The following is a 16,485-nucleotide window of genomic DNA, read 5'->3' as shown; positions in this document are numbered from 1 at the left end:
GCCTTGTGGGAGAGGGTGGGAAGGGGAACAACTGGGGTGGGAGGGTCCTTTGTTTATACTGGCTACTTTTCTGTGGCCGTGGGAAGTGCACACATGGTGTAGGGGAGGTTAGTGAAGAACTGAGCAGTGTACACAATTCTCTCAACATTTACCATTTGGAAGTTGATATTTTAATAGATTCCATTTATATTTTTTAAAATAAGAGTTTTGGCCTAATAGCCCATCTAGGCTACACCACATTTGGACAGCTACATGGTGGTGGCATCCGTCGGTCTCGAGAGACCATGGATCTGCGCCTGGAGTTTTCCAGGGCGCAGGCCTGGGCAGGGTTGTATGGGAGACCAGCAGTTGCCCAAGCTGCAGGCCTTCCCCTCTCCATGCCACCGATGTTGTCCAAGGGAAGGGCACTAGGACCCATGCAGCTTGGCACCGGTGATGTCGCAGAGCAATGCGTTGTTAAGTGCCTTGCTCAAGGACACAAACACGCTGCCTCAGCTGAGGCTCGAACCAGTGACTAGCTACATGATTAGCAGGATATTGGCCAAACATGAGCTAATGGGATGAGCTTGGATAAGCATTTTGGTTGCTGTGGTTGAGCTGGGCAAAAATACTTTTTCCATGCAATATTACTCTGACTCTGTTGAAATCCTCATTAACCCCTTCTAGTCCTGGATGCTGTCTGCCACCAATGTGATCTCCTGAGCAAAGCAGGGTCTCTGAGCTGCACCTACTGGGAGTCGAGCAATTTGCCCTTCTGCTGAAACCAATGATCCTCTTATAAAATGTGTACACCTATTAGAAATGAGTCCAAATCCCTGAAAAAAAGGCATGGGTGAAGAGATTATGGAGGTATTAGTAATGATCTTTCAAGAATCACTAGCTTTTTGGAATGGTTTCAGTGAACTGGAAAATTACAAATGTCACTCCACTCTTTAAGAAGGAAGGGAGGGAAAAGACAGTAATTATAGGCCAGTTGACCTGACTTCAATCGTTGGGAAGAAGTTGGAGTCTATTATTAAGGATAAGGTTTCAGGGTACTTGGGGGCACATGATAAAATAAGCCAAAGTCAGCATGGTTTCCTTAAGAGGAAATCTTGCTTGACAGATGTGTTGGAATTCTTCGCGAAAATAGCAGGCAGGGTAGACAAAGGCGAGTCAATGGACATTGTTTACTTGGATTTTTCGAAGGCCTTTGATGAGGTGCCACACTTGAGACTATTAAACAAGATAACGGCCCATGGTATTATAGGAAAGGTACTAACACGGGTAGAAATTTGCCTGACAGAGGCGAAAAGTGGGAATAAATGGGGCCTTTTCTAGTTGGTCCACATGGATCTGTATTGGACTACATTTTTCACATTATATTTCAATGAATTAATGGCTTTGCGACCAGGTTTGTGGATGATTCAAAGGTAGATGGAGGAGCAGGTGTGTTGAGGAAGCAGGGAGTTTGCTGAAGAACTTGGACAGATTAGAAGAATGGGCAATAAATTGACAGATGATGTAGACATTTTTCTAAACGGGAAGAAAATCCAGAAATCAGAGGCGCAAAGGGACTTGGGAGTCCTCGCACAGGATTCCTTAAAGGTTGATTTGCAGGATGAGTCAGTGGTAAGAAAGACAAATGTAATGTTAGCTTTCATTTCAAGAGGACTACATTATAAAAGCAAGGATGTAATGCTTAGGCTTTATACACAGGGTATTGTGGGCAGTTTAGAGCCCCTTATCTAAGAAGGATGTGCTGGCATTGAAGAGGGTCCAGATGAAGTTCACGAGAATGATCTTAGGAATGAAGGGTTAACATATGAGGAACGATTAGCTCTAGGCCTGTACCCGGGGGATCTCATTGAAACCTATTGATTATTGAAAGGTCTAAATAGAGTGGACGTGGAGAGAATGTTTCTTATAGTGGGGGAGTCTAGGACCAGAGGGTGCAGCCTCAGATGAGAGGGACGCGCCTTTAGAACAGAGATGAAGAGGAATTTCTGTAGCAAGAAGGTGATTTGATTGTGAGGAATTTATTGCCCTGAAGGCTGTGGAAGCCAAGTCATTGGAATTATTTAAAGCTGAGTTTAATAAATTCTCGACTTATAAGAGCTTCAAAGGCTAAGGGCAGAAGGCAGGCAAATGGGTTGAGAGAGATGAAAGATCAGGTATAATGAAATGCTGGAACAGATTTGATGGGCCAGATGGCTTAATTCTACTCCTATGTCTTATGGTCTAAATGGTGACTGACTTCAGTTCTTGAAGCTGCAGTGAAAGAGTTGGATTAGTCTGTGAAACTGGGCTCTGTGTATCTAACCAACTGATGTCATAGGTTCATGTCACTGTTTGAAGGAGCAAGGGAGGTCCAGGGTCTCAATTAATCATACATCCCCGTACTAGCATGAAAACGGATAACCTGTATGTAATTAGTTTATGGTTTATGGGACAAGTGTATGGGACATTGGAAAAAAAGTTGAATTTCCCCATGGGGATGAATAAAGTATCTATCTATCTATCTATTATTCCATGCTGTTCATGGGAGGTTGCAGTGCTGCCAGGTTTAACTACTTCAATAGGTTCAATAGGTACATTTAATATCAGAGAAATGTATACAATATACATCCTGAAACTCTTTTTCTTCACAAACATCCACGAAAACAGAGGACCGCCCCAAAGAATGAATGACAAACCCCAAAGACCCCCAGCACCCCCCTCCCACGCACAAGCAGCAGCAAGGTAATGACCCCCCTGCAGCAAATAAGCATCGCCCCCCCCACCAAGCACTCAAGCGTGCAACAAAGCATCAATAAGACACAGACTTGCAGTACCCCAAAGACTACTCGTTCACCCAATAATTTGACATACTTCCTGCTCTCTTTCTCCCAAATAAGGGAAAAAGGTGTCCCCATTTCACAGCGAGACAAGAGACATAACAAATAACTTGCTGATTTATGGTGTTAAAAGTCTGTTGCGTCGCTTTTTCCAAGCTCCGTGCCTAGAGAGTCGGTCCCAGAATGGCTCGAGTCTCTGCGCACATTGCCAGCAACAAGCTCACTGCTTCCGATCTTTCGTGTTCTCCCCTGATCCATCAGGCAGCAACACCAGCCTTGAATCAGCCCACCTCTAGATCCACAAACATCCAGCACCCTGAAGGCGTGCAAGTCTTCCAGGCTGCGTCCTTGGGATATCGAAAAATGGCCGGTCATGAGGCCCTGAGAGCGGGTCCCATTTCCTCAAAGAACCAAAATCAGAGTGTAACTCCAGGCCAGGGTCTTCAAAGGAACCTTGAAAAGGGAAAAAAGAAATATCAAAGTGTTAGGAACCCTGTATCTGGGTCACTTACCAGCAAAGATAGAGAGGTCCGTTGAAGTCTGATGGTACTATTTTTAACAGTATTTATTAGTAAAAATACACAAAAATAATATCAATGCAAACATACAGATAATATACGTCGTCAATACTAAATCTAAATAATAATAAGAAATAAGCTCTATCGTTGACTAGGGGATAATGTATTGTCCGATGGAAATATAAAAGTCACTCAGTTCGTTCAGGCTGCAGCCTTTGGTTGGAGTCAAGAGAGAGATTTTTAGAACTTGCCGGCTTTTCCTTTTATGATTTTGATCCTTCCAGAGTTCCGTTAGTGTGGCCTCTCCTTTAGCTAAAGCCGTTCTTCCGTGGCGAGCCCGCCAATTCCCAAGCAAGGGAAAAGGACGCACGCGAGCCCCACTGACTGTCGCTATTAAACGCTGTCACGGGATTTCTAGCGTTTCTCCTGGTGCGTCTAAAGGGGTTGTTCCCCAGACCCTCTTTTATCCTTACTCACGGGGTCTCAGATGTCAATCAGGTTGGGATGATGCAATCCCTCAACCAGCCCACTCTGGTCATCCCCTGAGGGCTTCAATGAATAGTACAGTACTCAATACACAATTCCGTCTCCAAGAGACAATAGCCGTTATCAATGGTTCCGTCTTGCTGAGGCCAGGACACATTCCAAACCCTTGTGGATTCTGCGTGTCTCTCTCTCATTTCTTGGGTCCCAGACCCGAATTAAAAGCGATCTTGCGATTCTCAAAAAGGAGGGGGCGACTTTGTATCCTTCGGCCCCTCAGAGTTGTGGCACATTCGTAACAAAAGAAAGAATAGAGCTGATTCCAAAGATGCAAGCAAAGGAGTCGCCGTTTAGCACCATCATCACTCACATCACTCAGCTCCACTCACTTCTTTACAATAGTGACTATACTTAACAAGAAATTAATTGGCATTGGTTCATTATTGTCATGCATAGAGATGCAGGGGGAAGCAGTTGTTTGCCTGCCAGCCTGATGTGCAATCCCATACACAAGTATTTGGGGTTATTAAAAAAGGACAAAGTATAGAATACAGTGTTACAGGATAAAGTGTAGTGCAGATAGACAAGACCATGACAAACTAGAAGGGTTTATCTTTTAGAGTATGAGAGATCTGTTTAAAAATCTGATAACAGTGGGATAGAAGCTATCTTTGAGCCTGGTGCTCTCAAACTTTTGTATGTATTGCCCTATGGGAGGGCGGTTGGGGGAGAGAACAGTTAGAGTGGGAGGGATCTTTGATTATGTTAGCTGATTTCCCGAAGCAGTAGGCAGAGTCAATGGAGAGAAGGTCGGTGGGTGTGGTGAACCTTGTCTATGACAGACTCAATGTTGGGAGGTTTTACCAAAACTGACAGAAGTGCAGTATCGTTCATCTCTTGCTGAACATGGCACCTTACTTCCACACCTCTCCCCACCTTTTTCTGCAGGGATTCAACCGGGTCTTTGAAGCCATGCCTGAGATCAGCTTGGATGTACCAAACTCCTACAGAACGCTGAAGGACTTTGTGAACCTTTGCCATCAGCAAGGTGTCATCACCAAAGCACTCCAGGAGCAGTGTCCTTCATGGTATTGTGTCAAAACTTAAGTTCTGTGACTCTACTTGTATCAAGCTAGAACCTCAGAAATGGAATAATCAGGCCTTAAGCTAAATTGTTGGTGATTGGGTGCAGGGCTGTAGGTTCAACTGAAGTTTAGAAAATTTGAGAAAGGATAATACAATAATTTGAAGGAAGTGAATTGGATAATGAGTTTGTCTGGAATGGATTATCATAGCCTGAGCAAGGAGCTAGTTCAAGATTTTATCTGATTACACATTGCAACTTTAAGTGGATGAATTAACACCGAAAATAGAAATTAATAAGAATGATGAATGATTATGGAATAAATAAGAACTCATTATGGAGTTGCTGTTGCATAATTTAACATGTAATAAATATTCCGGTATACTTTTAGGACAGACAGGCAATGTGGAAAATTCCACAATGAAAGAGTGGGATAATGGAGTAATTACATGGATTAAAGAGTGCCTGTTCTGAAATTTGGGCAGCACAGTGGTTCAGCTAGGAGAGCTATTCCATGCAGCTCCAGGGACCTCATTTCAGTCCTGACCCTGGTGCTGACTGTGTGGATTTTGCCTGTTGCCTTGATTGCATGGTTGCAAAATGGGTTCCCCTTTTCTACATCCCAGAAACATGCTGGTTAGTAGGTTATTTAGCTGTGTGTGGGTGAGTGGTAGAATCTGAGGAGAGTTGATGGGAATGTGGAGAGAATCTAAAATACGTGGGAAACATAAGAGACTGTAGACACTAAAATCTGGAGCAACAAACAATCTGCTGGAGGAACTCAGTGGGTTGAGCAACAGTGAGAAGAAGGGAAAAATTGGTGCAGATGGTGAGCTAAGTGACCTGTTTCTTTTAATTTGACCTTTGAACTTTGTATCTGCCTGTGACTATAAAGTCAAGTAGAACCAATGCGGCTGGAGCTGAGAAATAGCAAAGAGCAGAGAGCATTGTCCATCAACAATTCAGGGCGGAATATAAATTGGGAAATATTGTGTGTATCGAAGATGATACTATAGCCCCAGCAGAGCTTTGATCTATATAGGGTCTGGGAAAACCAAGTATAATGCTGAGAAGGGGAATGCATGAAGTTGGTTTCCTGGATACTGAAGAGCCAACAAGGCAGCAGGTTATTTTGGGTTTAGTGTTGTGCTACCAAAAAAAAGTTAATTCATGATCTGGTTAAGGGCCTTTGGGGACTAGTTCATAATATAGTGAAGTTTTACATTGGGACCAAAAGAAATTTTGTTCATTCTGAAAATGGATGTGGATAAAGCCAGCTCACTGATGCGGTGTGAGCCCAACAGCAATAATGGCCACTGCTATCAAGAAACATAAAAGAAAAATGGTTTAGTTGTCAAAAAGTGCATTTAAGCTGAAGATTGGAAAAAGGCGAGGTCAGCAGAGCAGCAATGAAACATGGATGTAAAGGCTAGCAGGGAATGTAAATGCATTGAACTGGCAAAGATCCTCATTAATGGAATAAATGAGGCATATTTGGACTTTCAGAAAGCCTTTGATAAGGGGCCACGTGAGATTATTAAGCACAATTGTATCATGGATTGGTGAATGGACCACAGATAGTACTGACAATAAATGGTCATTTTTGGGCTGGGGGTGATGTCGGCATCAGTGCTGACAACAGTACTGAATGTTTGTACCACTGGTTTGGGTGAAGGGACTAAATGTAGTTTATCCAAGTTTGCTAGTGATACAAAGCAGGGTAGCAGCAAGGGCAGCCAGGGAGATGTAGATAGGTTAAGCTAATGGGCAGGAACATGACAAACAGAAATTGTGGACAAAAACAGAAAAGTGAGAAAGAGATTATTTTTTTCAACCTGGTGGAAGATTGAATGGTGTTGATGGTCAGAAGGAGTCTGGTGGCCCTATAACGGAATCACTGTTGATTAACATGTAGGTCCAGCAAACAAATGGTGTGCTGCCCTACAGTGCAATGGAGTACAGGATTAAAAATGCCTTGCCCTAGTTGTATGGAAAGTTGTAGACCATATTTAGAAATTTTTGTTCTCCATGTCCAAGGATGAGTGTCCTTGTGATAGAATGGAGTTTGGGATGGAGAGGAGATGCTCAAGTCTGCATCAGTCACAATGGTGAATGGAAAGGTGGTTTTAACCATGAGCAATGTACAGTGTCTGAGGTGTGAGGTATTGCCCTTGTTTCTGGGCAGGTTAAACCATCTGCTGACTGCTCCATGCTTTAGTGAATGCATTAGGAGCAACTTGCCTTTATATGGTGGCTTGCATGAAGGATAAACAAAATATAGTGGCACTGCATGTTAAGACAGGAGCCAGGCTGGCTCAGCATGTTGGGCTAGAAGGTCAGCAGATGGGCAGGAAGATTTAGGGACTGATTTAAGAACTGTTGTTTACACATGGTTGAATCTGCTAGGGTAATAACAATTGGGAACCTCAGAAGAACAAAATTAGTAGTGTTCAGAGATCAGGAGTGTGGGGATGGATAAAGTGATAGAGATGGGGAGGGAGAGGTTCAGAGGAATCTCATGAAAAATTTCAAGACAAGGTGAAAATCAGAAAAGGCTGGAAACACTGTCAGAACTGGGAAAAGAGAACAAAAACATAGTTACTGATGGGATGGGGGAGGAGTGTTGGGACAAATGGGATATTAGTGATAGGGGATAACATGGGAGTAGTTACAGGGTGATTACTTCCTTGTCTCGGATTCCATCCAGTAATAGGCTTAACTGAGGTTTTATACAAATGAGCTGAGCCTTTCATGTATCAATGACTTGCAACAAAATTAGCAAGTTATGATACAGAGAGAGAAAGCAAGTTACGTGCAGCTACAATATTTCCAGCACTTGCACTCTGAGAGCTCCAGTATTGACAGCTTTTTTCATTTTGGTTTGAAATTGATCCGTTGGTAGATTGGGAAAATAGTTACTAACCTGACAGCACAGGAGCAATGGTCAGATCGGACTGTTGCCTATCTCCTTACTAGAACAGCTGAGTCTAGAGTTGACAGAAACACAGGAGGGTCGGAGCTACCACAGCAGAGGTACTGCTAGTGTTATTCTCTTGCCTGTTTGTCTACTCTGTCTAATAGTGGTCCCCTCCCCCATCACACCTCCACTGAGGACTGAACCCCAGTGCACAAGCGTTCAGCCCCAAGTACAGAAACAGATTGGTTCAGACTGAGCAGATTTCTTCCTGCAGAAGAAAATGGAAGGGTGACTGTAGACATCTTTAATGTGGTGATGGCATTCAAGGATTCAGGAGGCAGTTTCCACTTTAAGGACCTAAAGAGACACAAACCAGGGGCCACAATATTCACCACTTAGAGGGATATTTGTACCCGCAAAAGGGTTGGCAATGTGGAGCATGATTGTGAGTAGTATTCATAGACGGTTTAACAGAGTAGTGATGGCCCCCTTCATGCTATAAAACTGTCCAAACCTGCAGGATCCCAGTTCTAGGAGCTATAGTAACTTCTATTTTAAATCTCTTATGTGGCTGTTAAATAAATGCTGATAGAAAGTGCCTTGTTATTTTTAGCACTGTAGCTGATGGCATATCTACTGTAGGCAGAGGAGTTATGTTACCTTCCTATGCTGTACTGGGGAAACATTTCCACTCTGCTGAATGTGCCACTTAAGTGCAAGGTGTTGTTGCACCTCATCATTTCTGAGGTATCAGTGTTCTTCGATCTGATTCATGTGGTTATTTACTCTCCTTTTTTTAGTAACATCAGGCACTCTGCAGATGAGTACACCAGAGACTGCATTACTGCCACAGCCCAGTAACAAGCCTGGACGACAGATGGGACATGCTGGAGGGAGTCTCAGCAAGGGTTGTGTTTGGTTTTGCAGATAAAGGGGTCTCAGGGTTCATCAGGTGGGGAAGCAACCCTGGTGTAGGGTTCTGTTAATTGGTCTTCCTGCCTGTTGTAATTTTAGAAATGCCTAACCTTAACTGTATTTGTGCTTTTGAATTTGCTTCTCATTGGTGTTGTATCCACTGCTACAATTTGCTTTTGGCTCAGATCTTTGGAAGGGAATGGATTGAGAAATTTTGAAATGCTTCCTGTTGAACCAGATCTTTGAATGTATTTCTTGGTGGAGTGTTTACTCTGGGTGTTTCTCACACTGCAGTCAAGAATAGTCAAATGTTTAAATCCAGTCTGTAACATTTATAATCCAAATGCCTTCTTGAAAATAAAACCCTATGCTTGATCATGGTGGTCTGTGGTTTTCTTGGTGTTCTGTTGCAAGAAGCTTGGATAGGCCTTGAGGATTTATGGAGGTGGCAGAGAACCAGAGCTTCTGGTTGTACCATCAAGTACCCACTTAAATTAATCACACTTTATTCTCCCTGTGTTCATAGATATTCCCTTTGTCCAACCTTCCTCTCCTCAACCTTGACTGTAAATTGAAACAAACTTGTTTCTCTCTGTGCTAGTTCTGACTTTCTGAATGCTTTTTGAATTTTCTGTTTTTATTTCCAATTTTCAGTATCTGCAGTTTTTTGAATTACATCCAGTAAACTGACTCTGTGTAAACTGGAATCAAGTTACAAATATTCGGAGAGAACAGTTAAGAATTTCTTGCAGATCACGGCTTCAGATTTCAAAGCAAACAAGGGGTGGATGAATAAACTGTTGTTGACACCTACCAGATTCAGCAGCCACACAGAATGGAGTTTTCCAGTTGCTGACGCAGCAAATTACTCTTGGCAAATCAATTAAGTTGCCTGATGGAGATTGTGCATAGAAGCGAAAACTAACAGCTGGGCCTTGTCTTTCTAATTTTACACACTGTATGAAAAGGCTGCTCTAATTTAAAAGATACCAAGAGAATTTGCCAACAAGAGAAAGTTTAAATCTTCCCTTCAACACGAGTTCAGTGGACTCTCCTACTGCTTCCTTGCTGTGATCCCTGCTGCTCTCTGACTCTGCTCTTTGACCATGTATTCAACCTAGACCTGCTACTACAGCCATGTATCCTCTCTGGGAACATAACCTTCACTGCCAGCTTATACCACAGGTTTCTAGATTCATTCTCAAGTTGCTCAATTTCGCCCCTCAGAAGACCCCAGGTACTCATTCAATTGACTGTTTCTTCCACTGCCTCTCTCACTGCGTTCTATGCGCCACATTTTCTGCCATGAGGAGGTACCTAGTGTCCCAGTCCCAGTCACATCCACAACTCTGTGATTCTCTCTCCGCTCCTTGTACGCTGTTTCACCCTCTGCTGCATCCACGCTTTAAATTGCCTGGACGTCACCAGACCACGATCCCTACTGCTGACCTCAACAGTTCTAACAAACCACAGCAGACTCAAAACCCGGGTTCCACCGCTATCAATGCAGTGAAACACTCTGGTTCCATTGGCTGCATAAGTCTAGGGAAGACAGTTTCCGGTCCTGCTAAACATTGAGATGCAAGCCCACCCCGAAACCCCTATTTATGTGGATGCTGTGTGATTTGTTATCGTTGCAAGTAAGTACCACGAAATAACAGACAGTACACCGCATACAATTAAACGATGTAGCTTTATAATTCTTAATTTGACTAAAGGGTTAGTAAAGAAAAAGCAAAAAAAAGAAAAGGGCCCATTTTAATGGAACTGTCTAAAGTACACAAGTTGGCTTCCCCTTCGCCAATCCTCTTCAATCACCCCGGGCTTCATCGAATCGTGGCCCTGCTCCAGGTCAAGTTCTATGACCTCTTCTCTCCGGCAGTCTTCTTCCTTCATCCCGCGCCAAACAAAACTCCCAGCTCACACCAGTGTCAGGCACATAACACAAAAACACACTCCCTTCACTGGATAGCTCACATTCCAAAGCGCCCATTATCTCTAACCATAACTCAAAACACTGCTTCTACAGAAAGACCTTTACATTAGCAGTGAAACCTTTCCCAGGGTGTTAGACTCTCCCCCCACCAAAATTAGTCAGGTCCTCATGACATTGAGGTAATTTGCCATTCCTTCATACAATGCACAAAGTCCAACCCAGGTGTAAATGGCAGTGACATGGCTCACCAAGGGGATAGGTGCCACACTCTGTTCTCCTAGTGTTACATAGGCCTGCCTTCCTGGGAGTCTTTGTGACCTCCTTACCCCATCATTTACTACTTCAGGTTCAGACACACCTTGGGATACTTACGGTCTGCATGGCAAGACCTCCCCCGGTCTATTACTCATGCCCTCCTGCAACTCGGACCCCTCTGCCACTTGGCTGAGCCCCGCTTCATCCCTATCGTGGTCCCGCTGAAACCCAGTCTGTCCACCCTGATTTCACCTGACTCAGCGTGAGAAGGGTTGGGAATCTCTTTCTCAATCAGTGGGGAGTTGGCAAAAGGCAGCATATACCACACCTCCATTTCCTCATCCTCCGAGTCCATTTCTATTCAGGGAAGGGGGCTGGTCTAATCTCTCCTGCTGTTGGTCCTTCAGTCACTAGGCTTTGCCAAGAGTCCTCTTACTAGGTGTAGGCTCCAGGACAACCCGCACCTCTTGTCCCAGAGGCAGAAGGTGGTTCCGATGAAGAATCCTGACAGGCCCATTCCCATCCTCTGGTTTCACCCGGAAAACAGGTACGTTTGGCATCTGACTCTCCATTACATAGGGCGTAGCTGCCCAGCAGTCAGCCAACTTGTGCTTCCCAGGTAGCCCCAAATTCCTGATGAGGACTTGGTCTTCCAGCATGAGTTGGAAGAACCTAACCTTTTGATCATACCGCATCTTATTTCCATGTTTCTGCTTGGCAGCCGTGACCTCAGCTAATTCATAAGCCTTTAATCAGCTCCATTCTGATATCAGACACATATTTCAGATAAATCTTTGGTGGTAGGTCTTTGTCGCCAGTCTCAAAACAAAGATCAATGGGCAATTTTGCCTCACACCCAAACATCAGATAATATGGTGAGTACCTGGTAGCTTTATTTCATGTACAGTTGTAGCAGTGGACCAGATGTCCAATATGTTGACTCCATCTGCTCTTGCTGATCTCCAAAGTTCCGAGCATGTCTAGCAAGGTCCGATTAAACTTCTCGGGCTGGGGATCACCCTGCAGACTATAGGGTGTAGTCCTCAACTCTCAACTCCAAGCATGCTTAGCAACTCATGTATGAACCTACTCTCAAAATCCCTTCCCTGAGTACTATGTATCCACCTGGGGATTCCATTATAAATGAAATACTTCTCCCATAACACTTTGGCCACTTGGATGCCCTCTGATCCTTGGTAGGGAAAACTTGCACATATCTGATGGTGTGATCTGTGACGACTAAGACATTCACCATGTAGCTGGCATCTGGGTTTATTGACAGGAAATCCACACACACCAGGTCAAAGGGTCCTGCACTCTGCAAGTGGGACAATGTAGGCAGTGTCTTCGTCTATATGCATCGAATGCACAATTTGCAGTATTCTTTGACCTCCGGCTTCATCTGGGGCCAGTAAAACCAATCTCTAAGCAATCCCATCAGTCTTTTCAACCCCCAAATGTCCAGAATCATCATGAAGTGACTTCAACACAATCCTCTGATACTTCTAGGCAGAAGCAGCTGAGAACACCGAGGTCAGTCCGGAGATGATGTGATCCAATATAGAATCTGGTTCCTCAACTCCAGCCAGGGCCATTCTCTCAGTAATGGAGACACTGCAGCATGTTTCGTCTTCTCCGCCTGAGCCATGTCTCCCTTATTGACCGCTGACCAAATGGTACCAATGCCCGGGCAATCTCTCTGAGCATCTGCCACTTCCCCAGAACTCAATTCTGGTAACTGGTTTATCTTCAGAGCAGTCAGGTTACAGTAAACTTGTGGAATGGTTTCATCAGAAGCTCCCAATTGATCTACTGCTCGAACCTGCCCTTGCCTTCCCTCTGCCTTCACCATGATGGAAAACTGGCACATGGCTTTCACTCCCAGGGTAGGAAAACTCTCCCACTCTTCGTCCCTGTCCAGCCCTTCATGCGCACATCAGGACAAAGTATCAGCATCAATGTTCCTGCTTCCTGGCTGGTACTTCAGGCTCAAATCATAGGCAGACATTGCTGCCAACACCGATGGCCTGTGTTTCACCAAGGTCACAATATAAGTTAGCAAGTTGTTGTCTGTCCTCACTTCAAACTTGGCACCACAGAGGTAGTCACTCAACTTATCCACCACAGCCTATTTCAATGCCAGAAACTCCAAATTGTGCGTGGGATAGTTTTCTCAGAGGGCATCAGACTCCAGTTGACAAACACAATAGGTCTCAACTCGGTACCCTGGTATCCATATGCAGTAAGTACATACAGCAATCGAGGGTCTGCAAAAGCCAGCACAGGCACCTGGGTCAGCAGCTCCTTCAGCAACTGAAAGGCCTCCTCACATTTCCCACCTCGGTCCAAAAGGCTCTGAAGGGCTAAGATACTCTTTACCTTTCTCTCCTTTTGTCGTCCTCCCTTTCTTCCTCAAGGTAGGATAACCACACAGAAGCTGGTTCAACAGGTGACTCACTTTTGCGTAGCCCTTCACAAACCTCCGATAGTACCCAAGGAATAAGTGCAAAGCGCTCACAGTCTGGGGCCTTGTCCATGTGGTCACTGCCTCTATCTTAGCTGGATCTGTAGCTACTCCATTTATGAGACTATGTGCCCAACATAGCTGACAGATGTCTTGCAGAACTGGCACTTAAGGGAAACTTTTCAGGTGACCAGGCACCCTCTGCAGCCTCGCTTCATGTTCCTCCCAGGTGGACCCAAATACTATGAGGTCATCCAGATACATCAATACCTCGTTCATATCCCCCACTGTTTTCTCTATGACACTTTGAAAGATCGCGGGGACTCCCGATAGGCCCTGGGGAATCCTTTTGAACTCAAAGAATCCCAGTGGACATATAAATTCCATCTTCTCTTTGTCAGCCTAACTCATGGGGATCTGATAATATCCACTCCTTAAGTCTAGCACACTGAACCACTTCACACCACTCAGGCAGGTCAGCGCATTTTCAATCCTCAGGACCGTATACTCATAGGGGACGGTACACCTGTTCAGAGTCCTATAGTCCACATACTTCTTCTTCCTGGCCACTACTATTGGGGACACATAGGGGCTTCTGGACTTAGCGATGATCCCAGCTTCCTTCAATTTACACAAATGCTGCTGAACATCTTCCACCTTTGCAGGGGCCAGTCACTGTGACCTTTCTCTGAACTGGGTGTCCTCTGTCACCCGGATCATGTGGTGAGTGCTCTTGGAACAACCCACATCAAACTCGTCAGTAAAAAAGACACCTTCCAGTTTCAACATCTTTTCTATCAACCTCCTTTTCCAACCTGCAGGTACTGGGGAGTCCCCAAAGTCAAATGACTCAGCAGTCAACTTTCTCCTTTTTGGAGAGAGTTTCTCTCCAGTTTGTCTCACAGAGACACTAAACACTACCATCACTGGGAAGAGATGTGCCGGGGCCTCTCTTTTCATAGTGTTCCTGACAATCACTGCTATCCCGTTCGCCTATACATCCGAGGGCTTCTGCAGTTTGGGCCTCACCAGTACCCCAGCAGGCACGCCCAACTCCTTGTTGTGGTCTGCTGGATCATCCACCAAGAGGGCCTCAAACTCGGGTATTCCGGGAAATTTGGAGTTTCCTTGCACACTTCCATTAGTCTCCTCACAATGGGAGTATTTGTCCCCACAAGAATTGAAACTCTGCCCCTCTCAATGGGGTGTGGACAAACTAGCATTAATGTATCAAGGACCTGAGCCATTCCCATATCTGCCTCCAAAATCTTCAGCTTCACTGACAAATAACCATCGTACAGATAATCACCCACACTAAGACCCCAGATCTCTAGTGCACTGAGTGGCGTCAATGGTATATGTGTCAAATACTGGTTGTAAAATGAACGGTGTAGCAAAATGACCTGCGACCCTGTGTCAAGTATGGCTTTAGCGTAAATAGCGATACACTGGAGCTTGGCCCCACTAAACCTTCAGGAATAGGGTTTTTTGCTTTAGGGTGTTCCTTGATATATTGCTGGGAACGTGTTCCCCCCGAGATGCCAGGCAGTCCCCTTATTGAGTCTCTTTTAAGTTTTCCCAGCGTCTCTCTCTGCTTAGGTACCCAGGGGCTCACTCTCCGAAGGGTTTCCCATCTTTCACACTCCCACCTGAAGTGTCCCTCTTCACCACAGTTATAACAGACAATACCAACCACTCCCCTTCTTGCAGGACCCCAGCTGCTAGCAGGCCTCTGCATACATCGTCCCCTTAGAGGATCTGCCTCCCTATCAGCTCCATCATACGGGGGGGGGGGGGGGGGGTCACACCTGCTGATAAAATTGAGACATCTCAGTTCTCATCTCTGCCACGATCACCTCTATCACTCCCTGGGGTGCGCTATCCATGGTCACTTCACCGCAGGGGACCGCTACTGAGGACTGTACCCTGGTGATGGAGGCATCCCGCGCCTCTGATGTATTCTCCTCCTCTTTTACTTCTCTGATCAGCTCAACAAACGAGGGAGGGAGTGCATCTTACAAGATGGAGACCCCAAGCGATCAGGTTCTGGGACTGGGAGCCTTTCACTATTTGGTCTATTCTTAACTGATCCACCTCAGCTGTCTGAATGGCCCCTCCACGCCGCAAGCAATTTAGCTGCCTCTCCAGCCTAAAAATGTAAGCAGAAATCTTCTGCCCCTCCTCCTGACAGATGTTCTAAGACCCTGTCATGAGCACCATTGGGCCTCCCATCACACCAAACCCCTTTTCTAGTGCTTGCATGTAGGCCGCAGAAGTGGCAAGAGGGTTCTGTGCCTTTACTGCTCTCATTACGTCAGCAGCCTGGCATCTCAAATTTTCAACCAATTGCTTTCTTTTACATCATCAGAGCACTGTCACTCATCTAACAACTGAGGGGTCTGCGCCGACCAAGTCTCATACTCCTCTTCCCCTTTAGGGGTGGGCTTCGTTCCTGAGAACAGGCGAACCTACCATAGCTGGGACTTTGAACTTGGGCATTTTTCCATTTATTCACCAGGGAGGTAAGGGCAGCTACCAACTCAGAATTTTCACTTCTCACCGAGACACTTATTAGACATTCCAAATTAGACCACTCCTTCCCCTCACTCTGCAGAAATGAGAGCACCCTGTCTTTCTGCTTGCGATTCGGCCCACTCCCCTATACTCTCCTCCTCTCTGAAAGTATGGACAGTCCATGGCCCCCCTCTCCTGCGGCCCCAATAGTACCAGGCAGTTCCACTGCCGTTACATCAGTGCTAGTCTGGAGTAAAACAAAGTCTTTGCTAGTCATTTTATCAAATCTCTGCCCCACAATTATAACTTCCTACAGCTTTAACAGTATTAAAATACAAGTAAACAATTCATCAGGGATATGAATATCTACCCCACTCAACACACATGCATTCATTACCGGTAATCACCACTGCTCAACCCTGGGGGGGAGAGGTCTATAACTACATATCATAATCTCTTTACTAGACAATAGTTTAGCAGAGACTTAAACATACAACCCACTGGGTCAGTGCTCGGGGCAATCACACAGCATCTAATGAAATCAATCTCAGATGAGCCCCCACAATTGAAACACTCTGGTTCC

The 16,485-nt window shown here is 45.1% G+C and overlaps 1 protein-coding gene across 4 annotated transcripts in view; it reads left to right on the top strand.

The window, feature by feature from the left end:
- LOC140739523 (programmed cell death protein 4-like) overlaps positions 1–9,109 on the top strand; it is a 45,341-nt gene extending 36,232 nt beyond the window's left edge. For all 4 annotated transcript variants that reach the window (XM_073067913.1, XM_073067914.1, XM_073067912.1 and 1 more), the window contains 2 exons: positions 4,766–4,905; positions 8,619–9,109. In XM_073067913.1, the coding sequence (XP_072924014.1) occupies positions 4,766–4,905; positions 8,619–8,679 (201 nt within the window). In that variant the 3' untranslated portion in view covers positions 8,680–9,109. The remainder of the gene's footprint in view (positions 1–4,765; positions 4,906–8,618) is intronic.
- Positions 9,110–16,485: the final 7,376 nt, after the last annotated feature.

The sequence above is a fragment of the Hemitrygon akajei genome, chromosome 15 (genome assembly GCF_048418815.1).
Source record: "Hemitrygon akajei chromosome 15, sHemAka1.3, whole genome shotgun sequence".
NCBI classification, from domain to species: domain Eukaryota; kingdom Metazoa; phylum Chordata; class Chondrichthyes; order Myliobatiformes; family Dasyatidae; genus Hemitrygon; species Hemitrygon akajei.
The sequence above is the reverse complement of the archived record's forward strand: the minus strand, read 5'-3'. Positions and strand labels throughout refer to the sequence as shown.